We start from the raw sequence: 27,799 nt of genomic DNA, 5'->3' as shown, positions 1-27,799 counted from the left end.
GCCAAAATATTATCATCAAATTTATTCAGCACTTCAGCAACTTTGACAATTTTATGTTTTCAGTGGAATGGTAATAATGGCTTTTTTCAAAGCCAGGTTTCCATCCCTGAAATTTCCAACCAAGCTTTCATTTATTTAATTATTTTCATACTGTTTTTCCTTGTCTAGCACGTACTGAAAAAGCTTCTGGCTATAACAGAACTGCTTCAACAAAAACAAAACCAATACACAAAAACCAATGATGTCAGGTAGCAGCCTTCACCCAAGTGTTCTGCATGGATTCAACATGTCCAACATGGTAAATTCACATCCGTGTGTCTCCTCTGCTCTTGCCAAAAAATAGCACACCTTTCCACATTCCAGTGATGTGTGAGCTATGCAAACAAAGCCCTAGATTCTGCTGGTGACTAACTGAGCCAGCAGCTTTGTAAGCTATCTGTGCAGGATATTTGCACTTTTTCCACATATGGAATTAATCTTTACCAACCTCTGAGCCTTGGTGTACAGATCACCTTTCATACAACAAAATGACTATCTTGAACTTTGAGAATATATTTTCAATACATCCAATTGCCAAAGTTTTGCTGTCTCTCGGAAAAAGAACTGAAATCAACTGACAAGAAAAAACATTCTGTCAACAATTGAATATAACTGGATTTGCAGACTGTTCTTACTGTAACTTCTTCCTGATACAGAACATGACCGTTTGACTGTTCAATGACTTTTATTTGTATTTACAGTTTCCAGAGTTTGCCATTATAATAGGAACAATCTTTGCTGTATACTTTTTAAAAATATTGTGCTATTCTCTTGCTGGAACTGTTGAAAGAGAATTCTAGAATGGATCTATTGCTCATCAGCTTTATTTTTTAAACATACCACTTATTTGAACTGTCAAAGACTGTATTTAGATTTCATAATGCTTTTTGTTAAATGTTTACAACAGTAAATAATTTCAATTCAATAAATATTATTGGTTGTACTAATGATCGATGCATGTTACCCATTCAACCATTTTATAGATTACCAATTTCTTTTGTGTTAAAAAAGAAAGAAAACCTAGAATGCTTTTTGTTGAAAGTATTCTTTTATTCCAAGTTGATTTTGGTTATGCAGACCACCTCATCAGTCATGTTAACAGCTATCCATTTTTGAACTTCTGACTACTTATTGTATCTGCTGGGTATTTAGTTTGTATAGTTTTATTTGCTTCTGTATGTGTATTTTTGTGAAGTATTCACAAGGGTTAAGTTAAAATAAAACCAAGGGATACTAAATAATTGATTACTTCTTTCTAAATACAGGTAAGCATTTAATTTCATTTTCTTCCTTGTTTAGGGATAGTTCAAATTTAGTACCAGAGCAAGGCACAAAGATGAAACTTCAGATCATTTTTTTTTCTAATGGTCTCTTTGGAAAGATTATATTAATTCCTTCATTATGTATTTGTTAAGCAACCGTTCCTTCACTCCTGTAATTGTGCAAAGGAGAGGGCATGTAAAAAGTATGCAGCAGCATATCAAAGTGGGTCAGACAGGAACCAAGGGGAAAATATTAGGGACAACCTTTTCTACAGTAAAGAAATTTCCTAAAGGCTTATATTCCAAGAGCAACATTTTACTCTGTCCCTCTGATTAAAATATAGGAAAAAATACTGTTAACTAGTCAAGGTTTTAAAAGGTTCTGTACAATATAAACTTATTTCTGGGGAGGCAGCTAGCCTTGGTGTGGCTATAGTCACAGTTGAACAATGAGAGCAAAAAAAAAACAAACACACTTTGTACCCCTTTTTCTTTAGGTCAACTCAATTCCATTCCCCCCCTTGTGTGTTTTTCCTGTTACTTTCCTTTCTTTTTCATCCCTCTTGTTTTTCAAGTGGATTGCCACAGTAATATCCAACTTGGGTCTCCTTCCCTCATATCACAGGATAGAGGACAAAGTAATGTGGATTAGCAACATCTCCAAAGTGCCTCTTTTGACAGTATGCGGAAAGGTTCAACACCTAGTCCTACGCATTTGGAGCCCTCCCAGTAATCACACCTCAGGCTCAGTCGTACTGACCTGCCACCCCTTAATCTGAAGTGCTAATTCCTCTTCTGCCTTATTTTTTTAATATGTTTGTCTGTTTATCTAGAATAGGAAACTTGTTCATCTCTTCAGGCCTTGCAATAACTAGCTGGTCAGTGATGAAATAAAACCTCTAAAACTGGGCTAGGTAGGAAAATTTGAGATAAATGTGGACCTTGCTCTGATACCAAAGTTTAGTGACCTAAAATAGAAAGTAATCTGTGAACAGCTTGCAGAATTCTGTCGGGAGCCTTGCAGCACTGGTACTTAACCAGGATGGACTGCACTGGAGGACTGCCAATTTAGGCTTTTTCCACTTTTGTAAAATCACTTCCATCGATTTTATTCCTCCCATTCAATGAGAAGGAAGTGAAAAATAAAACAAACTCCAAACCTTATGCCTAAAATGAGAATACACGTAGTGTAAATACTGCCCTCAAATACTAAGATGTAATTAAAACAGTACCTACACTCATGTGAGCAACGCAGCCAGGTGTATCCACAAAACTTAGATTGAGAGTTTCTCAGAATTCCTTTAGCCCAGTGTTCCATAAAATTTGACAGGTGTCCAGAATTTGGTTCCAATGTAGAAAATTGTTAAGATTACAATTAATAATAAACATGCTGTAATAGCCAACATTTGTTTGAACACTTAATATACAGAAGCACTATTCTAAGTAATCCTGTGAGGATAGGTATTATTTTCCCCATTTTTCACCTTGGGAAATGGACACAGAGGGCTTTAATAACTTGCTCAGAGCCACAAGTGATTAGGTGCCACAGTCTGTGCCTTTGTGTTTTTATATTCACTCTGAAAAATTTCTAGTAACTGTAACACATTTACATGGGTTCACCTGGGTAATCTAACAGGTTAATTATAAAACTGAACATACAACTTGCTACTATCTACCTTACCTTTAGCAACTTAGGTTTTAGTCTAGACAGCTACTAAAGACTGTTTATTTGATTGATTTCCTCTTTAAAAAAAAAAAAGGGCCATTCAGAGGCCCTGGTTGGGTAGCTTAGATGGTAGAGCACTGTCCCCATATGCCAAGGTAGCAGGTTTGATCCTTGGTCAGGGCACATACAAGAATCAACCAATGAATGCATAAATAAACCATGTTTCTCTCTCCCTATTTCTAAAATCAATATTTAAAAAAAAAAAAAACCCTTTTGGACATGTTTCCAGTTAATTGGGAAAAACAAATATCCCCATACCTTGAGTGACTAAGCTATCAATATCACATAACAGTTGAAGTACATTCTGTATAATTAAGTAGTAACATACAAATAGTTAATTATATCAGGATGCCATTTGAGAAGCCATACATAAGGTTTCTAGAGAGCAAAAAGCATTCCCTAGCATGTTTAAAGCTGAATACTAAGTTTTGTTTTTCATGGTGCCTTTTTTCAAAAGGGATGTTTTCTTATTGTGTTTAAAACATCATAGGCAAAGAAACTACAGCTTTCATTTGGCTACTACAGAAAGACTAAATTTCATATTAGTTATGGGGGAGGCAGATTATCTGAACCAGGTGCTATTCTGAGTCCTTTGAAGATGTTTTACTTCATATAAAGCTACCCTGAATAAATAAAAACGTTTACTGTATTTTGATGCTTTCACATTATTTCATTTTTAAAGAAATTTAAATGCCCGAAGTGTTCCATCGTTCTGTTGATTTGTAAGCATTGACAGATCAATTTCAAATGGTCAGAGAGAGTCTACCAGGTCATCATCAGTCCATTCTTCCTGAGAAGAAAAGAAGATGCAGTGAGGATATCATCGTACTGAAGCATAACCAGTATAACTTATCTCCTTGACTCCCTAATTTAGGAAAACATTCTTTTACTTTACAATGCTGATTACAGAAGGTATACAAACCAGGAAAATGTGTAGTTGTTTAATCTTGTAACAATGGCATTGTCTTGCCTGACTACTCCAATGACAGGAATAACGGTTACAGTTGTGACCTTCAGCCTCTGATTACTCATTTATATCGGACTTGCCAGGTATATCTGTTTTTTTAAGAGTAGAAGAATCTTTGGAGAGTGAAAAATAGAACAAAACTTTGTAGCATGTATGTCTACCTCTGCTGCTTTCTATGCTTTCTTATGATGGATTCTTCATCAAGTATTCCACTGCTTCAGAACACATACAAAAGTTGGGGAAAAATCTCTGTAGTAATAGGCCATGTACATGAAGGATGCAAAAAATGAAAGCTTCCAAACCCATATATATATAAGGTATATAATTTTTTGCATTTTAGAACAATAAAATCTTAATAGTATGGGCACACCAGAATGCACAATAACTTATTTACCTATGGAGAACATACCTCCTCATGTTTGGACTTCTTTGAGACATAATCATCATCTTCATAGCCTTTCCTTTTCTTCCTGTAATTAGGCAACCATCAGTAAGCAGTTTAACAACTGGCCACATAACTGTAAAATAAACTAGCAAGGCTATATGTAGTACTATCTCTCTACCAAAGAACAAGGTCTGCATACATGGAAAGAGATAAGAATAATTATGAAGACTATCTTTCAAAGTCAACTTTAATGTAATTCTCATTAAAGGCCTAATAAAATTTTTCATGGAAATCATCAAGTCTAACTCTGACCTGGGAAAGACTATGCAAAAATAGCAAAAGGAATCTGAAAAAGAACAGTGTGGGGACCATGTCTGATGATATCTCAGTTCTCATCAAAACATTTTATGTAAAAGCTATGGTAATTAAAGTGTGGTATCAGCAAAGAGTTAAACAGATTAAAATGATTAGAGCAGATAGGTAAAAACTGTAATATTTAAAAGTAGAAAAATTACGAAATATTAAAAAATGGATGATATAATAGGTTATTGATTTGAAAAAAACTAATGAGGTTTCTACCCCAGACCATTCACAATTCTAAATGGTTTAAACAGCTGAAAAGTCAAAATAAAATATAGATTAACTTAGGTTAAGAAAAGGTACCTAGATATAAAAGCATAAAGGAAATGACTGATCTTATATATCACAAATTGAAACAACAACAGGAAACAGGTGTGTAATATGTTAAAAGATGAATATTTAAAATACAGAACTAGAAATCAATAAAATCACACCAGAAAATTAGGCAAGGGTTTTAAGTTAAGCAATACAGAAAAAAGACAAATGACTGTAAAACAAACATTAATGCCTCATAGTAATAAGGGAAATGTAAGTTAACACATTGCATACCGCATAGAAAACTCTAATACATAATGTCAGGGACTGCACGTTTTTGGGCAAACTGCATGTTATTTAAATCGTCATAACGACAGATCATAATGCACTTTAGGTGTTTTTTTTTTCAATAATTATAACATTTTTATTTACAAAAACAATTAAACAACTAATTAAACAAAGTTCCTAGTACTTTTTTTAACGTACGGTACTGCGTAAAACATTTTCCTCTGAAGAGGAAACATTTTCCTATGAAGAGGGACCAAACAAAATTTACATAAGTATCTAGATTCACTCCTTTTTCCAGGGGTGGCACAAACTCTGCAGGCTCTTATAGGAAATTTTTTCTTTCCACTCGCTGGAATACACATAGGTTCATGCTGTTTCATATCACCTGACAACCTTTTGGGTGGATCTTTATGAGGTGCTCTCCTTACACCCCCAAGGGAACGGCTGGACAGATTTTGTCTCTGGTTCTGGAGAGCCTTCATTATTGTCATGTTATCCAATCTCTTGCCACCGATATCAGAAACTGTTTACACTTCATTTTTGCTTGTGGATTGAGGACGTTGTACACTTTAAATGAATTGAAAAGTCCAGTTTGTAAGGTACAGCACTACTTTTTTTGTCCATTTTGTTTTCCTTAGAATGGAACAACACGAAAGGAATTGATCCACACGGTCAACGCCTTTCATGTGGGCGTTGTGTTTCATAGTGATACTTGGACAGCTCTTTGTACAACATCTCAAACAATTCATCACCAAAAGAGATTGGTCAGAGGGTATGGAGTCACACTGAGACGAAAATGTAGTGACCCCAGCATGACCTTCAAACATTTGTAAGTGTGGTGGTGTGTCAATTTCAGACCAATAATTATCAGTAGCTTCATCAGTGTTGGAATCACTTGAAAGCGCTACCACCTTGCACTTCCTTACAGGTCTAATGTCACTGTCAGTAGAATCGTCTCCGGAATCGTCAAAACAGTCATCCGCATCTTCGATCTCACTAGGAATATCTGATAAATTATTGTTAAATACTTCCAGAAATGTATCAGTTTCGTTGGTTTCCTTCCTTTTTCTGAGAGAGGGCATTTCTAAAAGCGCCAGGAACTTGAAGATGAAGACTATTCAAGTGACCAAACTACAATGTAACTGCAATGCTTTATGGGTTCGTGCAATTATATAGTTTTTCGTAGATTGACCTGCATGGTTTCCACCAATGAGATTGCTTCATTCGATGTGGACAAGACAGTGTGTTGACATCTAAAGTCCATAGCAGATGGCGCTCGAAACACAAGAAAACTTGTGAGTGGTACGCAATGTGTTAAAATACAAAGATGGTATTTTTTTTCACCCCTACAGACATGAGTTAAAGATTGATACTATTAAATGTACAATGTGTATTAAAACATTAATGAAAAGAAAAAAACCTTTACTTCCTACACACACAGAGAGAAAAGGTTGACAAAGGTAAACACTAAATTACTTCTGAGGACAAAACTAAGATCTGGGATTTTAGTCAAAGAACACTTGAGTATACCTGTGCTGACTGACTTGAACAATGATGACATAGTTACTACTTAAAATTCTTACATCATTTTTATTATATAAAGACTAAGGAAAACACATCCTAAAGTAGCACTTATGAGTGGTCCATAATGAAACTGTTTAGAAACTTTTACAGAAATGTGGTAAATTATGACTTGAACCTAATAAAATTTAAGCTTATATTGTATGTCTTTTATTCATTTTCTAGTAGTTTGTTATATTTTACAAAAGTTAAGTTGAGTTTAAAAAACAAAGTCCTTTACAGTTTGAGAGGCACCCCTCAAGTACTCAGAAAAAAAACAGCACATTTTGCTATTGGTTCTGTGTTTAATGTAAAATTTCACCACTGAAAGAAAATACACCAAGTTTCTCTAGAGTAGCTAACAGAAATAAGTCTGGAACAGTACACTTACTCCTTAGATTAGATCTCAGACCTGCAAAGAATCCAAAAATTAAAAAGACAAGAAAAGGTGCAGGGATTCCCCTATCTGTTTTGAACAACACTATCGCAACTACTTACGTAATTACGTTAAGAGCAAGCTCAGCAGAGTGACATCTCTCCAACTTCTGTTTCAGAACAGCGACTTCCTCAGGTCTGGGTGGTTCATATTTTTTTACCAAGTTCCTCATGCCTATTGTGAAGATAAAAAAAGGATTTGTACTAGATAATCAAGAGTCTTGTTCTCATAAGGGAGTTGAATACGTTCCCATCTTGTTATGTAACAACCACTTGACTCCTTTTCAGGATTTGTCTTTGCTTTATAATACAGTGAACACCATACTTCTAGCTCAAGTAATTACTTCTGTCTGCTGCTTAGTCCATATACATAGTATAAAGATAAGCACACTATAATCTAGTCAGTATTTTTCCAAATCCTACTGTGGTCACTTTTTGCTGTTTTAAGGCTCTTAAAAAAATCCCTACAATAGGGCTTACATCATTTAGTGAATACAGTGTTTCCTGCCATCAACCATATTCGTAACATTCTTTCCTACAAGTCAAGAGTGTACTTGTATACAAAAGAAACCATTGTTACACAACACGTAATAAAGGGAGGACACTTAGTAAAAATGTGTCGACCAATGATTCTTTGCTTCAATAAAATACAGAATCTATTCAATGAAACTACACCAAGAAAATAAAAATGTCCTTTTAAGCTAAAAGCAAACTACTATGTTAGTGACTCTAACTGCAGAAACACCCTCTACCTGAACTGTTTATTCAATGGCAATAAACCAAAGAATATAAATCTCAAGATTTGTCAGGGGAATGATGAGAGATCTAGGGCTTATTAGCCAGCCACGTGCTCTAAAGGAGTATTTCACTGACATTTCATAATGCAAATAAAGCAATGTTTTCAATTCAAATAACACTTGTGACTCAACACTCTTAGGGCAGTATCTTTGTTCTGAAAAATTATGAGTAAGATACCTTAATATTGTTAAAGCTCTGAGTATTTTAGCAAGAGCTATTCTTCATGTTAAGTGGAGTAAAATTAAGGTGCTGAAAAGAAATCAGTAATAAAACTGTCAGCTATGAAATGATCACAGTAGGTTATCTTTAAGGCCCATTCTACCTAATAAATTCCACGATCCTCATCAACTGGCTAAATCATAGTTAGCTTTGGAGCTGAGCCTTCTGAGTCGTATAACTGAAGACCTACAGTTTTATGATTCATAAATCACAAATACATCACTCAATTAAAAGGGAAAAGCCCTCAAGATCATTTTAAACCATTATCAAGAAATGATGCTTCTATATGCCCTGAAGCATCTTAACTTTGAAAACATAAAAATTACACCCATTTACTACTATCATCTAAGATCAAGATCTTCAATCTCATTATTTTATTGTTTTTTTCAGCATTTAACTGCAAGTTTAACAGGAATACTGGCACAAAAAGTTTCGGGGACAAACACAATTGACTTTATTGTAGAGTAGCCAAGTAGCCATGAGCATTCTATGTAGCAGGCAAGAATAATAGGGCTGGCTAATCTAACCGATCATTAAGTGGAGGTTTTACACAACCCCTCAAACAGGGTTTCTCAACATCAGCACTACTGATAGTCTGAGCTGGGCAATTCTTTGTTTTAAGGGGCTGCATTATTTTTCTGAGGCTATTAAAAATTACCACAAACAGTAAGGCTCAAGACAACAGAAATGCACTTTCTCTTGCTTCTGAAGCCAAGGAGTCTGAAATCAATTTCACTAGGCCACAATCAAAATGCTGGCCTGGCTACCCTCTCTCTGGAGGTCCTAGGGGGAAATCATTCCTCCCTTTTTTCAGCTTCTGGTGGCAGCTGGTGGCCATATCACTCCAGTTTTCAAGGCTGGCATCTTCAAATCTCTCTCTGATGTCTTCATATTGTCTTCTCTGAGTCAAACCTCCCTCCTCTGCCTTTCTGTTATTGTGATAAGTATCCCAGTGATTGCATTTAGACCCTACCTGGCTAATCTGTGATAATCTCCCCCCCTCAAGATCCTTTATCACATCTCCAAAAAAACTACCTCCCCCACCTATGTAAATAAAATTTATAGGTTCCAGGGATTAGGACAGGGCTATCTTTTGGGAAGCCATTTTTCAGCTTGCCAAAGGGGTATACTGTGAATCTAAGATACTTAGTGACATTCTTACTACCACTCACTACATGGTAGTAGTGGCCACCACCAATTCCCAAGTTGTGACAGCCAAAAATATTGAGAGATATTGCAAAAACTGCACCCAGTTGAGAACCACAGTTTTTGTAATATTAACTGACAAAATGATCAGCAAGTGACACATGTTCACTAGTTAAAGCTGATTTAGCTACAAAACAGATAATTCCAAATTTATATTCTTTAGTTCCCTTTAGAACTTTTCCAGTGCCTATCACATATTTGTGTACATTTTAAAAGAACCCTGTTTTGAAACTCAAACTCTTTCTAAACGTGATTATATTTTTACTTTAACTTCTGTATGTGTAAAATTCTGTCTTTTCATGTACCTTTTATTTGTTCCCCACCAATACATCCTTCATGGTTTCAAGATACCATAATTCAATGGAAGTAAGTATAAACAACAATCTGTTATCTCAAGTTAAAAATCAAGATGATATTTTACAAAGTAGCTTAGTTATAAAAACATTTTATAAAGTATTCTTTTACTTACTTTTCATTGTATCTAGTAACTGTGACAAGCAAGTTCTGTTCTCTTTTAGCATCAGAGTTTCTGATAAGTAACTGGTAAAAAAGGAAGAAAGTTTTAATCTATTGGAGACCTATAACCTCTTGAGAAAACCTGACAAATTATTCTCCTCCATGTTCATTTCATCACCCAGGTCAATTTTAAAATTAATTTATTTACAAAGTATTAAAAAACAATAATTTGAACTCTATACAACTATAACCCATAAGCTCTTATAGTCTTACAGATTTACAACTTATAAGATGTTTAACTTTCAAAGTTCATTTAGTGCCTGTAATATATAAGCTTTTAGAGGTGTGAAATTAATAATAGCAACAGTCATTTCTTTTAATGGTAAGTGTTTAATGTATAAACTTTATGAGTCTGAACCTCATTTTACAGATGAGGAATCTGAGCATCAGGGACAGACAAGTCATGAGCATATAACTTGCCCAAAGTCACAAAGCGAAAAATAACAGAGCAGGAGCCTGGCATTGGTAAGGATTCTTCCTCCTTAATACCAAGTCTCTGCCAATTATAGTTATTCTTCTTGGACTAACAGCTATTCAAACGATTAAGAGTATCAACCCTTCCCCATGCCTTACAATTCTGTTATGTCTTATTTGCATCAAGTCCAAATCAAAGGTGATAATACTTTTTAATAAATGGATTTAAAACCCAATTATCCATTCTCAGAAGCAATGACAGTAATATGAAAGTATCATTTTTACGTTGAAATGTTTATTCTGAGACTTTATATATCTGAACTTGATCAATAATTGATAACAGCCCAAGTGAAAAGATTCTCAAGACATGTAATATTTCAAACATGACTGCAAAAAATAATGTTTCTCTTGGGCAAACTAAAGTTACAGAAATAGACAGTTCTTTAAGAAACTGTGTTGCTATGTGTTTTTAAACTATAAAGATAAGTTATACAGCAAATTTTAAACTAATAGATCTTCATCATCTGTTATGGGAATTAACTTCAGATATGGAAATCAATAACTCCTTTAACCAGTAATACATTTCTGGCTACTAGTAACTCAAAATAACAATTCATTTTTCTTTTCCCTTTTTTCTCCTAAAACTCCTTTTTAAGCATAAAAGCAATGCATTTGGTTCTAAGAGTCAGATTCAGACATTCTTCAACTCTGTGAAACATTTTCAAGTTAGCAACTTTTAATCTAAATCCTGATTAGATTTTAATATTCTGATTTAAAAAAATAGGCAAGCAAGAATATCTAAAAGAAGTCAAATGAGGAAACAAATGAAACTCTAAATTCAATGAAAAAGAAGAAACCCCAGAACTGACAACAGAACATCCTATAACTAATGATCTAAAGCATCATCCAGAATATCACAGCAGCACAAGGGCTCTCCCTTTTTGAAATCAGCAATGATGTAAAAGCAACATCCTACTTGCCTCCATTCGGGATGGTGGAGTAGGTAGACATTGTGCTTACCTCCAACAGCTATATCAAAACTACAACAAAATCATAGAGCCATCATAGAAAACCATCTGAAAACTAGGTGAACAGAACTGCACTAACCAAGGATAGAGGAAGCCATGTCAAGACTGGTAAAAGAGTCAGAGGCACAAAATGGGCTGGTCCATCACCCATGTGTGGAGATTAAATAGAAGGGAGGTTTCCATTCAAGATGGAGGAATAGGTAAACACAGTACTTGCATCCTCCCACAACTACATAAAAATGATAACTATAGGACAACCATCATTGGGAACCATGTGAAATCTAGCTGAATATAGGTCCTATAAATAAGGATATAAAGAAGCCACTATTAAGACAAGCAGAAGGGGCAGAGATTCATAATGGGCTGATCCCATACCCACATATGGTGGTTAAAAATCACAAGGGATACTTCAGCTATGGCGCTCCCCCCTGAGGAGTGAGGAGTCCCAGCCCCACACCAGGATCCCTACCCCAGGGTTCTAGTGCTAGAAAGGGAAGACCCCATTCTGGTTGTGAAAACTTGCAGACTACAGCTGAGTAAAATGGAGAGCTTCTAGAATTCACGTGATCCTCCTAAGGAGCCTTCTGCATGGACTTACTCAGACTCACTGTGAGCCCCAGTGCTGGTAGAGCAGCTCAAAAGGCACCAGGGACATTCAGGGAGGAACTGTCTGGCTTTGGGATGAAGGCTGGAGGAGCAGCTTTTTCCCAGACAAGTGCTGGCAGAGGCCATTGTTCCTTTGCTGAGCCTTCCCCTTGGAGATGCAGATAAGCATAAGATCTGAGTCTAACATTAACCTAACATTGTCCACCCTACCCTTGAAATTTCCTGATACCCCATCCCACCCAACTTGTGGGCCCAAGACACTTCTAGTAGGTTATCCATACAAATACTGTTTTGGTTCATGCCGTGGACTTTCCTATATTCTCTCAAGGTTCACAAACCTCAAACAAGCAACATCTGGCCTCAATGTGCCACATATCTCCTGCTAAGTAGCCCCAGGCTTGGCACCAGTGACAACAGGACTCGGTTCACAGCCTGGCCTCTCCTGGGCAACTCCAGCCCTGCTTGAGTAGCAGCCATCTACAGGTCACTTTGTAGCCCATGCTGGGTGGCCATGGGAAGAGCACAGATGGTGGCTTACCTTGGCCTGCACCTCTTGGGAGGCCCCAGAAGCAGTGCACACAGCTTCAGACCATGATGGAGTTCCACCTGAGCACTCCATGAGTGGCACACTCAAGGGGCAGACTCGGACTCAAACAGAGCCATGCTGAATCAATTTCTGCTCTGCAGGGTCAGGCCTTGCACAGCACCTCCACTACTCTAGTTGTCAACTGCCTTGAGGGTTGATCCCTCCCATTCATGAACAGCAATCAAGGTTCAACAAGAGGGTACACAGAGCTCACACAGGGGGTGAAGGGGGACACACCTGGAGTGCCCAGCTCAGGTAACTTGATAGGCTGAGCAACTGGGCCCTCAGGACACCTACTACTTAAGGCTACCATACCAACACTTCAAGGCACTGCACATCTACCTAAATTCATTGAAACACAGAGAAGCAGCCAAAATGGCAAGACAAACATGTCCCAAATAAATGGATGGAAGAAATCTCCAGAAAAAGGAATTAAATGAAATGAGGACAAGCAAAGTACCAGATACAGAGTTCAAAACAATGGTTATAAAGATACCCAAGGAACATAGGGAGAACTTCAAAAAAAATAAAAAAGTATATAGAAATAATAAAAAAGAGCCAGTCATAAATGAAGACAACAACTGAAACGAAGAATACACTAGAAGGAATCAACAGCAAATCAGACAAAGCAGAGGATCGAGGCAACAACTGGGAAGACAAGGTAGCAGAAAACATACATTCAGAACAGCAGAAAGGAAAAATAATTTTAAAAAATGAGGAAAGTTTAAAGGACCTCTGGGACAACGTGAAGTGTAACAAAATCCGCATCTTAGGGTACCAGAAGAGAAAAGAGAGAGCATGGGACTGAGAACCTATTTAAAGAAATAATGACTGAAAACTTCCCTTATTTGGTGAAGGAAAAAAAAACAACAACACAAAGTCCAGGAAGTGCAGAGTCCCACACAAGATGAACCCAAAGAGGCCCACACTAAGACACATCGTAATTAAAATGCAACAGGTTAAAGACAAAGAGAATCTTAAAGGCAGCAAAAGGAAAGCAGTTAGTGAACTACAAGGGAGCTCCCACAGACTGGCAGCCAGTTTATCAACAGAAACTTTTGTAGGCCAGAAGGGACTGACACAAATTTTTCAAACTGAAGAAAAACAAGGACCTACAACCAAGATTATTCTGCCCAGTAAAACTATATTTAGAATGGAACTGCAGATACAGAGCTTCCCAGACAAGAAAAAGCTAAAGGAGTTCATCACAATCAAGCCATTATTACAAGAAATGTTAAAGGGTCTTTCTTTAAGAAGGAAATAAAGAAATATGAATAAAATGGTAATAAATACATATTTATAAATAATTACTTTAAACGCTTCAATCAAAAGACTGAATGGATGGCTGAATGGTTATGAAAACAAGACCCTTTACATGTGCTGTCTATAAGAGACTTACTTCAGATTGAAAGATACATATAAACTAAAAGTAAAGGGATGAAAAATATACACAAAGAGAAACCATAAAAAAGAACCAGTCAGAAATTTAGAATACAGTAACAGAAAGAAAAAATTCATTCGATGGAATCAACAGCAGATTAGATAAAGCAAAGCATCAAATCAGTGATCAGTTAGAGTGGGTAGCAAAATAATCAGAACAGCAAAAAGAAAAAAAAGTGAGGATAGTTTAAGGAACTGCTGGATCAACACCAACCTTACACTGCTTGTATCATTGGGGTACCAGAACAAGAAAAGTAAGAACAAGGAACTGAGAATTTGTTTGAAGAAATGATGACGGAAAACTTTCAAACCTGGTGAAGGTAAGAGACATACGAATCCAGGAAGTGCACAGAGAACCAAACAAGATGAACTCAAAGAGGCCCACATCAAGAAAGATCATAATTAAAATGCCCAAAGTAAAAAAGACAAAGACAGAATCCTAAAAGTAACAAGAAAAGAGCAGACAGTCATGTATAAGAGAGCTCCCACAAGATTGTCAGCCTATTTCTCAACATAAACTGCAGGCCAGAGGGATTGCCAAAAAATAATTCAAAATGATGAAGCAAGGACTTACAACCAGTATTACTCCACTTGAAGAAAAGAGAGTTTTCCAGACAAGATAAAGGAGTTCATCAACACTAAACAAGTATTACAAGGAATGTTAAAGGGAATTCTTAAGAAAGAGGAAAAAATATGAATAAGAAAATATAGCAAAGAAAAACAAAACTCTGATGAAGATAAGCACAATAAAAGCAGTGGGTCAACCAAATAAAAACCTGGCATAAAGGTTAAAAAACAAAAGTAGTAAGATCATGAGTAATTATAACAGGAAATCAAAGAATACACACTAACAGACACACATAAAAGTAGTAAAAAATAATGACAAACCCAAACACGAGCCCTGCCTGGCCAGGTAGTTCACTTGGTTCAAGTGTTGTCCTGATACAGCAAGGTTGTGGGTTCAGTTCCTGGTCAGGGCACATGCAAGAATCAACCAATGAATGCTTAAATAAGTGTAACAACAAATCAATGTTTTTTTCTTTCTCTCTCAAAATCAAATAAAAAATATATATATGGAAGGAGTGAATTAAAATGGGAGTGTTTATAGATTGTGTTCAAACTTAGGCAACCATCAACTTAAAATAGACTGCTTTAAACACAGCTTGGTATACATGAGGCGCATGGTAACCACAAATTAAAAATCTACAAGAGATATATAATAAATGAAGCAAAAAGAATCTAACACAAAACTACAGAAAATCATCAACACACAAGAGAGCAAGAGGACAAGACTACAAAAACAATCAGAGAACAATAAAATGGCAATATACTTATCAATAATTACTTTAAATGTACATGGGAACACATGCTCCAATCAAAAGACATAGGGTGTTTGAATGGATTACAAAACAGGACCCATACATCCACTGCCTACTTCAGTTGAAAGACACACACAGACTGAAAGTAAAGGGATGGGTATAAAGATATTTCATGGGTATAAAGATATTTCATGCAAATAGAAACAAACAAAAAATGTGGGGTAGCAATATTTATATCAAACAAGATAGACTTTATATATAACAAAGGCTATATATAACATGAGACAAAGGACATTTCATAATGATAAAGGCAACAATCCAAGAAGAGGACATATAATAACCATTGTAAAAATTTACACACCCAATGTAGGAGCATCTAAACATATAAAGTAAATATTGCCCTGGCTGGTGTGGCTCAGTGGACTGAGCGCTAGCCTGCAAACAGAAAGGCTGCCAGTTCAATTTCCAGTCAGGGTACATGACTGGGTTGTGGGCGGGTCCTTTGTTGGGGGTGTGCAAGAAGCAACAGATGGATGTATCTCTCACATATCATTGTTTCTCTCTTCCTCCCTCCCCCTCTCCCAAAATAAAATCTTAAAAAAAAATTTTAAAGCAAATATTGATGGACATAAAGGGATAAACAAACATTAGAGCAGTAATAGTAGGGAAATTTAACACCTCGTTAATATCAACAGCTAGATGATTCAGACAGCAAATGTACAAGGAAACAGTGACCTTAAATGAAATATTAGACCAGATGCATGTAGAGCCACACCTCAGTACTCGTGGGCTTCAGAAGTCACCAAACCCTATACTTGTTCCATTTTAATGGGAAAAAAAAAAAAGTTTTAGCACTTGGCACTCACGTGAGACTCATCACACTTGCTAGAACTTGTCTGAGTCATGACGCTGCCCCACAGGAGCGAATGCTTCATCATTTGTGGCCTGCTTGGTATTTGTGGGTTTTGGCACTCGCCACAAGTTCAGGAACAAGTTAATGGACAAGAACCAGGGTACCACTGTATTTGATATTTTTAGAACATTTCACTCAAAAGAAACAGAACATGCATTTTTTTCAAGTACAACTGAAACATTTCCCAGGATCAATGACATGATTAGGCTACAAAGCAAGTCTTAAAAAATTTAAGACTGGAATTTTATCATGTATCTTCCTAATCATTATGTTATGAAACTAGAAATCAATTACAAGAAGAAAATTGAAAAAACACAAACACATGGACGCTAAGAAATTACTAAACGATGAGGTCAAGGAAGAAATCAAAAGATACCTTGAAACAAAATGAAAATGTAACAACCCAAAATGTACGGAATATAGTTCTAAGAGGGAAATTCATGGTAATATAGACCTGAAGAAACAAGTAAATCTCAACAATATAACCTTGCACCTAAAGGAACCAGAAAAAGAAAAACAAAGCCTAATGAGAGTAGAAGGAAATAAAGATCAGAGCCAAAGTAAAATAGAGTCTAAAAATACATAAAAGATCAATAAAACCAAGAGCTGTTTTCTTTAAAGAAAATTGATAAACATTTAACCAGACTCATTAAGAAGAAAACCAAAGGAAATAAAATCAGAAATGAAAGAGAAGTGATGACTGACAGCACAGAAATACATAGGACTATAAGAAAGTATTATAATTACATGCCAACAAACTGGACAACCTTGAAGAAATGAATAAACTCCTGGAAACATAAAATCTTCCAAATTAATCCTTAATTCATGTAATTCTATTTAAAATCCCAAATAGCCAAGTAATCTTGACAAAGAACTACAAAGTTGTAAGTAGCACGCTACCTGATATCAAACTATATATACAAGGCTGTAATGAAACAGCAATGTACTGGCACAAAAGCAGATGTGTAGGTCAATGGCACAGAACACAGTCCAGAAATAAGCCCACACCTATATGGTCAATTAATCTATGACAAAAGAAGACAAAAACATACAATAGGGTAGAGAGTCTCTTCAATAAACGGTGTTGAGAAAACTGGACAGATATTACATGCAAATGAAAATAAAAGTAGACCACTTTCTTACACCATATACAAGAACAAACTCAAAATGAGGTGGACTAAAATGTAAGACCCAAAACCATAAAACTCCTAGATGAAAACATCACCAGTAAACTCTTGTACATTGCTTTTAGTAAATCTCCTCAGGCAAGGGAAACAAAAGAAAAAGTAAACAAATGGAACTACTTCAAACTGAAAAGCTTTTGCACAGAAAAGGAAACCATCAACGAAATCCTCTAAGAAAAAATTTTACTCCTGAATAATCTGCATTTACACTGTATAGATCCGATATTTAAACATATTCATTTGTTATTTGAATTGGGGAAAAGAGGCTTTCTTCCCTTACAGACTGGAAGCCTCACACCTGAACTCCAGGTTATTTGTATGACTATCTTTTTCAACTAGGGCAAGGATTTACAGCTTGTTAATTATTATATTCCTAAAGTGTAGTACAGTGCATGGTACACAGAAGGCATTCAATAAAGGCTTGCTTAGAAATTAGATAGGTATCATTTTGGGATTAAATGTGTATTTTTATATACAATTGGTTAGCTCTATTTGTAGAAGCATACCAGAAATTAAACAAGATACAAGCCTGCAAATCCTTACCTTGATTTGTTTGAAGTCAGAACTGTTCATGTCTTGCAAAGGTAACCCGGCGCACACACCCGAGTGCAAACAGCACCACAGTGATGCCCGGGGCAGCACCCTGTCATTAGCAGTACACAGTGATATTCCACAAGAAAGCATATTCCCATTAAGTTGAGTGGACTAAATCATATCTGCTCATGTTTGCTGCCCCCATACAAATGGATTTTGAAGTTACGGATGAGGGATGACAAACATGTAGAACACTTCCTCAGCTATTTCAAGGAATAAAATCAAGCAGAACTCAAAGGTCTCAAAAAATATAAAAATATAAAGTCCAATTTGCTGCCAGACTGTGCTCAAGTTATAAATAAATATAATAGTTATAATAATTAATCTGTACTCAAGGTACTGCTATAAGAATCAAGTGAATTAAACTGAGGTAAAGTGCTTATCACAGAACCTCATTCTCAGTGTCCATTTGTGTGTTAACTATTGCTATTTACAGCTATTTTCATTTGGACATTATTCAGCCAATAAAAACTTTACTGAATTCCAGGTGCCACACATGCTCCATAGCAGGAGAATAAAACAAGCAGACAATTTTGTGCACTCATGTTGCTTACCAGTTCATAAAATTTCTGAATTTGCCGTGTAGTCATAACTATATCAGTCTTTTGAGGATAAACTAATTTACTTCTACTTTAGTCATAAATAGACCCTCTTAGCTTGAAAATATCATCCCCAATTTTTAAAGATTTCCTTAAAAGGTGATTTCATTTCTTCCCTCAGTTGCCCCAACCTTTCCAGCCATAGGAGATACAAAGGACTATATTCACAAAAGTGAGTATAGTCCTTTATATCTGGACTCCAGGAGGAAATAAATTGAGTGACTAAGTGATCTGAGACTCAGACTCCGGGAAGAAATAAATTGAGTGACCAAGTGATCTAAGTCAAAACACAAATCAATACCTTTCCATAGTAATTCCTGCTCTGGATGCACTAGACAAAATAGCAGTCAGGGCGATCTGAGAAGGTGTGTATAAAAGGTAAGCATCCGTCAGTGCAACTCTATTAAGAAAGTCATCAGCTGTTTTCCTCAAAATCTCTGGATTCTCCAACATAGGATAGCGGGTCTAGAGAGAAAGTTTGCAAATGTTATTATTTATGAGAGTTTAATGGAGTAACAACAGTTCAAAATATCTGTTTTAACCACCAATAAGCACCACCTGGTGCTTTTGTAAAAGTAACTTCTTTTCAACACTGCAGCAACAACGATCTTTACATGTAAGATTATTCTGTACTCACCATTAGAATGTACTGAAAGTGAGGTCACCATATAATATATGCTTATATATGCTTTAAGATAATATATCTCAAGTTTCAGCATAGTACGTGGCTATTCTGATTTATGTGAATCCCTCTCTTTGATCTTTTGAGTAAGGGGAAAGGAGACTCTCAGAAATTCAACTGGGTCTGAAGCTAACCTGAGAAATATACACTCCCAGGTAAACACACCCAGACAAGCCAGGTGATTCAGATGTAAGACAACATTTAGGAAGCAAAGCACATGTTCATTTCAATTGGAAATTCCTCTATTTAAATCTATTTTTGAGAAAAAGCAAATGGAAATTAATCTTAGTTTGATTACAGAATTATTTTTACAATATGCCTAAGAAATATGGAAATTTCCATATTTTCTGACAATTCTTACACTTTAAGATGAGGCCTAAATCCTTGGATTTAGTATAGCTATCCACACTCAGGTCCTGAAGTAGTAAGAAATCTTTTCCACAATATAATCTGAAACAAAATATCAGATATAATTGTGCAGTCACATGCAGGTCTTGTCATCATCCCAAAACGCCTGACCTCAGATACAATAAATTCAGACATTCCACTCTGACCACAGTGCTCCTTTTCCCAATACATTTGCTCAATTATTTCATGGCTATTCTTTGGTTCTCCTTAGAACCTTCAGTCCCTTATTCCTCCATTTACTCTAGCTCACCTATGTCCTACCGTCCTTATCTCCCTCCCGAACTCCCTGCCCTGATATGTTGCCAACATGTTTCTGGCTAAACTTCAACAATAGGTGAATTCAGCAAACCTTCTTTGCAACTACACCCAGATTTCTGAGCTCTGCTAGAGGAAACAATACAACTAGTAGGTCTGGTATTATTATTACAAATTAGGTTCCCTGATCTTAGTAGGGCTTTCAACACTATAATGTTCCATACAAAATTTGTTCTATTTTTCAGTGACTAAGTTAAACATTTCCATCTCTCTCAATGTCTTTAATAATGCTCAGAAACTCCACCATTCTCAGAAATGATCTCTGTTCCTGACAAAGAACAACACTCCATTTCCTGCCACCACCAAATCCCCAGGCATAACATTATCTTCACCCATACTCTCCTCTTTTCCTGCCTTAAAAGCTGTTATGCTCAAGGCAATCGTCTACCTTACTCCAAAGAGAAACTTGAGCTCCGTATTTTCCACTTTCCCCTTTAAGCTTTCCCTTACTACCAGCTCCCCACATCAGTTTCTTGCACAAAAGTCCCTTTTGTTTATTTCTAGCACTTCCATCTTCTCAGTAATCCCATCTTTCCCCACTTCAAAGACAAGCTGTTTAATCCAAGTTACATATATGTTTCCTCACTTTCTATTTATTCCCCAAATGGCTCTAATTTGCCTTCTTCCTTCATACTCCACAGAGACTAATTTCACCAAGATCACAAATGACCTTTCAGGCACTGAATCTGGCAAATGTTATCCATCTACTTTTACTCCACCTAAATTCTGAGAGGAGGTGGGGAGTTGCCCGTGCTCTCCTAAATTCTCTACTCCACTTCTTTAGAAAGTCCTACCTCTCTGGATATTCTTCACCCTTCTTACTAGATTCTTATATTTCTCCCCCTACCCTTTCAATAGTCCTCATGGCCAACCCATTCTAAATTTTCCTGGGGTGATGATGCCCACACATAGCCATCTTCTCTGACCTCCAGATACAAATGACTCCCCACCTGGGTGTGTTGCAGGCAATGAAAATTTACCATGTTCCAAACCAAATTCATCAACCCTCTACCCCTCCACCATCCACAAATTTCTCTTGGGCCAGTACTTCCTATATCAGAAAGTATACCACCACCTGCTCAAGCCAGAAACCCAAAGGCTCCTCACTGGTCCTCACTCTCTATATGCAATGAAACCTCAAGCTCTATTGATGCTGCCTACTAGCTCTTAAGTCCAAGAAACTCCTTCTGGACCCCCTGTTGCTACATGAGTGAAACTAAAAGCATAGTAATGGTATCCTTGTATCCATTCTCCACATCACTGTGACACATACAGATATGCAATAAATACTTGATGGAGACTGATGTGTGAGCTTGAAAACACAACTTTTTAAAAGGTGTAAACCTAATTTGCCACTCTCCAGATTTAAACCTTTTCCTGGCTTACCACTGCTCTGTTCAAAATCCATAACATCACTTCTACTAGGTGCTGCCTTCCACTCAGGCTGCATTCTGTGGCAGTCTTCCCCTACATTTCTAGGCTATTTAGGTTCTTTAGTGCACCATCGTTTTTGAATCTGGCCAGAGAAGTCCTACTGGGATGCTCTTTCACCACCAAATTCCCACTCTTGGTGTGAATTTCACTTTAAATGGCACCTTCTCAGAACTGTCTTCCCTTCCCTTCAATATGCTATCTTCTTTTAAAGTATCCTGTATTTCCCTCTCTGTAATACTGAGCATCTGAATAAATAATCCTCCTTCCCATTACACTGTAGGTGTAGAAAAGCTGGGGCTGTTCCTGTTTTGTTCATGGCATTATCATCGGGCACAATGTTTGGCATCCAGTATGTACCCAAATTTCACCTTTCAACTGAGATGACTGAACCAGTTTCTGATTCCTGTCTGGCTTTACTCAGATAATCCAAGTCCTTTTTCAGGGTCAAAACAAAATAACTTAAAAGTTGCTTTTGCCGATACTTATTTACTTACATTTTTTATGCCTACATACTTATTTCAGTTCACAATGTGCTAAAACTAGAAGTCACTTAGTAATCCTGTTTAAAATTAAGAATTTTTTTATGGTTCTTTAAGTCAGATCTATGAAGTCACTTCAGAGTTATGAGACATTTTAAGTTTTTAAAAACATTATTCTAAACTCACAGTGGTCCTCATTATGACCCCTGGATCAGTATTTGCCATCTACTAAATCAGAAGCTCTGGAATTGCAGCCCAACACTGAGTTACCAAGCTCTCCAGGTGCTTCTGCTGCACAATGAAACAGGATCATTGCCCCAGAATACCTGGGAGCACTCAAGTTTTAGCTGAGACCATGTTGTAACAGTTAACTAAAAGTTTTAATTTTTAATTCCTTTGGTTACAGTATGACAGCAAAGGAGTACACTCTACTAGTTTACTTTATAGCAACAAAATTACCTTTAGGTCAATGAGAAAGCCCTCAAATGGTCTATAAGGATTGTGAACAATAAGGTGGAAATTAAGTTGCTGTATAAGTAGCAGTTCATACTCCAAAATCTGTTCAAGTGCCTTCTCCTGTCCAAGAGGACTCTCCCGCAGATTTCCAACAAACTGTGGACTAGATACATTGAATTCATCTACTTTGCAGGCCAAAAATGCGCACGTGAGCCTAGTAGAAAATATAAGGAATATAGTGAGGAATCTTAAATTCACAATAGAATGTAAGTCTAAATTACCCTTTACTAGGAAGTAATTTTCTCTCATACACACAGAACTAGGGATATATATATACACTTTGAAAAATATCTAAATATTTTATTTCTAAAAGTACATTCTAAAATTACCTAATATTCACAAGTGACTATAGCAGACATCACAGGATATGTTTTAAAAAGAGAGAGGAGAGACAGTTTCCTGTTCAAACTTTTAAGCCAAAAAAACGCTAAAATTAGGTTGAACCGTGTAATACTATAGCAGCATTCAACATTAATGATTTAATGGCAGTTTCACAGTGTTCAACCTGAAATCTGGAAGAACAAAATAACTGAGAAACAGGAGTACTTTGAAACATGAAATATAGATGGAAGAGAAAAAAAATGCAACAGCACACACATATGTACCACATGAGCATGGGATGAAACATAGGTTATAGAAGTACCTCTGTGAAAGACCTGTCAGTGGAAGTCTCTAAGAACATCTGAATAGGGGATTACTAATGCACAAACAAACCTAAGAAACTCATCGCTACTACATAAATTTCAGAATGAGATGCTAGTAATAAAATTACTACAAAAATCAAGATTGGAAGTAACAAGGACCTGACCAAAATGGATAGAAATGAGGATGAAAAGTGGAAAAAGCAAATAGGGACAATGTGATCGACAGTAAGCTCTTTCATGAGCCTCCTACTATTTTCAATTTTATCTTCAATGATAAGCAGAGTGCTCATCGGAGGGCAGAAACACAAAGACCTTTGTTCAATTGAAATTAATATGGACCTACAGAATTTGTAACCTGGCTGGATGCAGGGGAGGAGGTACCACTAGTGATTCTCACTCAGCAATGGGAGAAGAAAGGGGCATTAGGGAAGCCAGCTTGAAAAAAAAAAAACACTACTTGAATTTGTACAAGCTAAAGTTCAGATGCTATTAGTATTACAGGGAAGTATTACAGGTATGTAAGGAGTATATTCAGGGATCTTAAGTACAGAATAGAATGCGAGTCTAAATTACCTTTTACTAGGAAGTCATTTTCACACACACACACACACACACACACACACACACACACGTAGTATGAAGGTCCTCTTAAATAAAAATCAATAAATTAGATTTATACTCACATTATTATCCGTGGGTGGTATTCCATTACTGAGTTATTAAGATAAAAACGCTTGAAATACATGCAGGCTGTACCCTAAGGTTAAAAAAAAAATACATATTATCAGAATCTATTCACACATGCATGTTAACTTTAATTTAAAAACTAAAACTTATTTATCAAAAGTTTCTTCAAAAAAAATTTATTTCCAAAGATATATGCACCCCTATGTTCACTGCAGCATTATTCATTGTGGCCAAGAAATGAAAACACCAAAGTATCCTTCAGTAAAGGATTGGATAAAGAAGATGAGGTACATATCTACAATGCAATACTACTCAGCCATAAGAAAACATGAAATTCCACCATTTGCAATGACATGATAGACCTTCAAAACACGATGCTAAGCAAAACAAGGCAGTCAGAAAAAGCTAAGAAGCATACGATTTCACTCATATGCAGGATATAAAACTGAAACTCAGACAACAGTACAGTGGTTATGGGGGTGGTTATGGGGGTCAAATATATGGTGATGGAATATGATCTGACTTTGGGTGGTGGGCACACAATGCAATTTACGGATCATGTATCATAGAAATGTACATCTGAAACCTATATGATCTTATTAACCAATGTTATCTCAATAAATAAAAAAACGTTTCTTTGAAAATGTTATTCATACAAAGTACCAAAACTTAATTCTTCTTCATCAAAATAAACTGTGATGAAATACTATAGAAACATCACAGCCAAAGACCCTTTGCTGCCTTTCCCTACCCACCGCGAAAAGAAAAAAAGCACATGTTCATATGATTACAAATGATGAATGAATGCATTATTTAAAACATGTGTGATACAGCTGAAAAAGCACTACTCTATGTTCTGGTCCCAGTTCTACTCATCAACTGAGAACCTGGAGAAAAAATAATTTTTTCTTTCATTATAAAACAAGGATATCATGGCCTATCTAGCAGACCTCACAATTCTTCCGACTATGAAATGAGTCTTGAAACACTTTATAAGATATGATATAGGAATTCATAATTTAAGACAGTTATTGAAAAGCAGTATGTGACAAAAACTTAAAATACATAAATTATATATTTATATATCTAGGCTACATCCCTGAATGAAGTGGATACAGGACTGAATTACAAATTTAGAAGAGGTCATACTTCAGAAGTCAGCTGAAGGGCATTTTCCTTCATCACTACCATAACTTACCACCACAGACCTCGGCATTGCTGGTTTAAACACTGAACAAAATTCCAGTAATCTTTTCTCATAGTATTTGCAGAGAGTCATTTCTTCATGAGGCTCAAGAAAGACTGGATCATTTGGAAGAACCTTTAGATCAAAAGTTACAACAAAAGTTCAGTAACTTAAATCATCTTAAAATCTTTTTCTCTGTCCAGATTACTTTTCTATCTTCAGCCAAGGGGAAATATACCACACATAACTTTCTCTTTATTGCTAAAATAGGGCCAAATATTGCGTAAAGCAGCTTTAGGAAAATACTCAATAAACTAAAACTAGATCATCATTTCACAGTTTTGCAGAATGTCAGCTGGACATTTGCTTCATTAAGGTATAAGCAATCCTGACGGAGTGTACAAATATACTCACAGGTATAATGTCATTATTTAGAAATCAAAACGGAGATACACACTGTTAATATTTGCAAAGTATGCAAAACCACTATATCAGTCAATCATTAAGTCACACAGGTTGAGATAAAAAAAATCAAGTGTCTCAAGGATAATTCTCACTTTGGTATTACCTCTCATCTATCTTAGTAAACTCTCTATAGAATAGACCACATACAATTTTACAACACATATCCTTTAGGTCCTGTTACCGGTTTAATTACAACTACCGAAATAAAAGATATATTGAAATCCTAACCACCCAGGTACAGGCATACCTCTGAGACACTGTGGGTTCGGTTCCAAACCACCACAATAAAGCAAATAGTAATCTTTTTGCAGGTGGAGGGTCTTGCCTTCAATTTGTAAAAAATGCAACATCTGTGAAGCACAATAAAGTGAAACTCAATAAAACAAGGTATGCCTGTGCCTCAGAATGTGACCTTATTTGGAAATATGGCCTCTACAGGTGTAATTAAGTAAGGTAAGGTCATACTGTAGTAGAGTGGCTCCTAATCCAGTATGACTGATATTCTTATAAGAACATGGGGAGATACAGAAACACAGGAACAACACTGTGGGAAGATGAAGGTAGAGACTGGGGTTATGGTACCACGAGCAAAGGAACACCTGGGGTTACCAGAAGCTGGAAGAGAAAGGAAGAATCTTCTCCTAGAAGCGGCAGAGAGCACCAACGGGCTAACACCTTGATCTCAGACTTCTAGCCTCCAGAACCGTGAAAACAGTAGATTTCTGTTGTTTTAAGCCACCTAGTTTATGTGTCTTTTTTTTAATGGCAGCCCTAGAAAACTAATACAAGTGTTAATTTATAGAGAGAGCAGGTAATTGTGTTTTAGGGCGGGAATGCTAGAACTAGATGGGGTTCAAACCTTGGCTCTGCCACTTATTAGTAATACAGCCATGAAAAGTGATTCAATCTCTCCGTACTGCAGTTTCCCCAGCTATAAAGGCAGGAAAATACCTATCCACCGCAGGAGGTAGCTGTGAGGATCAAAAGGGCTAACGCTTCCAAATGCTTAGAAAAGTGCCTCGCAAACAGCATAATACGTACTACTTTGAGCAGCCCCAAAATAAAGTGATGTGATAGACGTGACAAAGGTAAGAGCACAGTATCTCAGTTACAATAGGTCTGAGACGTGGAATACCTGCTGCAGGGAAGCCTGTGCTAGGATGGGTGTTGGAGCTTGTGGAGGAAGATTAAACAGAAGTGTCTGGGAGCTAATAACAGGGAGGGCTTGGATGGCAAACCATAATCCAAACCTTCTTAAGTCAACTGGTGTGTGCTAGCTCTCTCGTCTCCCTGCCTCCAACCTGCCCCATCCGACCCATCCACCACCAGGACGCCGGAGGGCTTTCTAGTACAGAATATAGGTTAATTCGCCATTTAAAATCTTACAAAGGTTCCCCGCCCCTTCATCACAAAGTTCAAACTCCTTTTATTTCCTCCTACAACTTCCCTGCCTAGTTCAGCCTTTCCTGCTGGAGTGCTCAGCTTCCGACACCCAGGACCCACAGCATCCCTGGAGCCCGCCCCGCACCCGCGGCGAGGTCGGCCGGCAGCACCTCCGCCCAACTTCCCCACACCCGTCCCGGGAGAAGCCCTCCCCGACCCGCCCTCTCGACCCGCGAAAGGCCGGCCCGGGTCCCGCACCACGTGGACATCCTACACGTCTCCTGGCCACGCGACTGGCTAGTTGCCTGCCACTCAGGCTCGGGGCGTGGCTTTCCCCGTCTCCCTCCCAGCAACCAGTTTAAATAGACACCCGCGTGCCGGGAGGGAGGGAGGGAGGGGAGGGGAGGGGAGGGGAGGCGGGCGTGTGCGGGGAGCCCGCGGCGGTCCGAGACGTCACGGACCCGGAGAGCGGGGCGGCCGACGCGTGCTCACCTTCCCGTTGGCCACCGCTTTGCATTTGAACTTGCGGTTGGCGTCGGCGCGCAGCCGCGCCAGCTGCTCCTCGCCGGCGAAGGTCCAGTGCCGCTTCTGGCTGCTGTTGTGGTACATGCTGCCGGCCGGCTCCGGGGGGCGAGTCCGCGGACACGGCCACGCGGCGCGAAGGGCCCGGGCCAAGGCAGAGACCCTGGCGTCCAGCCGGCGGCGCGGGTGCGCTGACGTCACGGTCACGTGCGACCCCGCCCGCAATCGCGCTTCCGGAGCGAGTGGAACCGAACCTCGCGCGCGTTCGGCCGCCGCCCGCTGCGTGGATGGACGGAGCACAAGGCTGAGCCCCTCCTTTCGGCGGCCGCGGCGCCGGCCCCGCCCCTTTCCTGCGGGACTTAGGGCGGGGCAGAGCGGA

At 37.6% G+C, this 27,799-nt stretch overlaps 2 protein-coding genes across 4 annotated transcripts in view; one reads left to right on the top strand and one right to left on the bottom strand.

Annotated features, from left to right (window-relative positions):
• Window positions 1-1,277, top strand: part of RASA1 (RAS p21 protein activator 1) — a 117,338-nt gene extending 116,061 nt beyond the window's left edge. Inside the window, exon 25 of the mRNA XM_045848291.1 lies at window positions 169-1,277. Coding sequence (XP_045704247.1) covers window positions 169-252 — 84 coding nt within the window. The 3' untranslated portion in view covers window positions 253-1,277. The remainder of the gene's footprint in view (window positions 1-168) is intronic.
• On the bottom strand, window positions 8-27,642 carry CCNH (cyclin H). Of its 3 annotated transcripts, none has more exons than XM_045848293.1 (9): window positions 27,391-27,642; window positions 25,063-25,185; window positions 23,861-23,934; window positions 22,477-22,687; window positions 19,001-19,164; window positions 9,970-10,040; window positions 7,341-7,452; window positions 4,404-4,464; window positions 8-3,817 (listed from the first exon to the last, which is right to left on the bottom strand). In XM_045848293.1, exons 1-9 carry the CDS (start codon window positions 27,505-27,507, stop codon window positions 3,779-3,781), a joined length of 972 nt encoding a protein of 323 aa, XP_045704249.1. In that variant the 5' UTR covers window positions 27,508-27,642; the 3' UTR covers window positions 8-3,778. The 3 variants fall into 3 exon arrangements, with proteins under 3 accessions (XP_045704249.1, XP_045704250.1, XP_045704251.1); XM_045848294.1 differs by having other exon boundaries at window positions 8-3,813; XM_045848295.1 differs by lacking the exon at window positions 27,391-27,642 and adding an exon at window positions 25,763-25,861.
• Between the last annotated feature and the right edge of the window lie 157 nt (window positions 27,643-27,799).

Source organism: Phyllostomus hastatus, unplaced genomic scaffold, assembly GCF_019186645.2.
Source record: "Phyllostomus hastatus isolate PE091 unplaced genomic scaffold, TTU_PhHast_1.1 phas_contig_58, whole genome shotgun sequence".
Lineage (NCBI taxonomy): Eukaryota > Metazoa > Chordata > Mammalia > Chiroptera > Phyllostomidae > Phyllostomus > Phyllostomus hastatus.
The sequence above is the reverse complement of the archived record's forward strand: the minus strand, read 5'-3'. Positions and strand labels throughout refer to the sequence as shown.

Excerpts from the sequence above, each read along its gene's own strand:
- CCNH (XM_045848293.1), bottom strand. The coding sequence starts at position 27,507 with ATGTACCACAACAGCAGCCAGAAGCGGCACTGGACCTTCGCCGGCGAG. Across the intron at positions 23,935-25,062 it reads CAATGCCGAGGTCTGTGGTG|GGTACAGCCTGCATGTATTT; the intron begins GTAAGTTATGGT and ends TTTTAACCTTAG. Across the intron at positions 22,688-23,860 it reads TACCACCCACGGATAATAAT|GCTCACGTGCGCATTTTTGG; the intron begins GTGAGTATAAAT and ends ATTTTCTACTAG.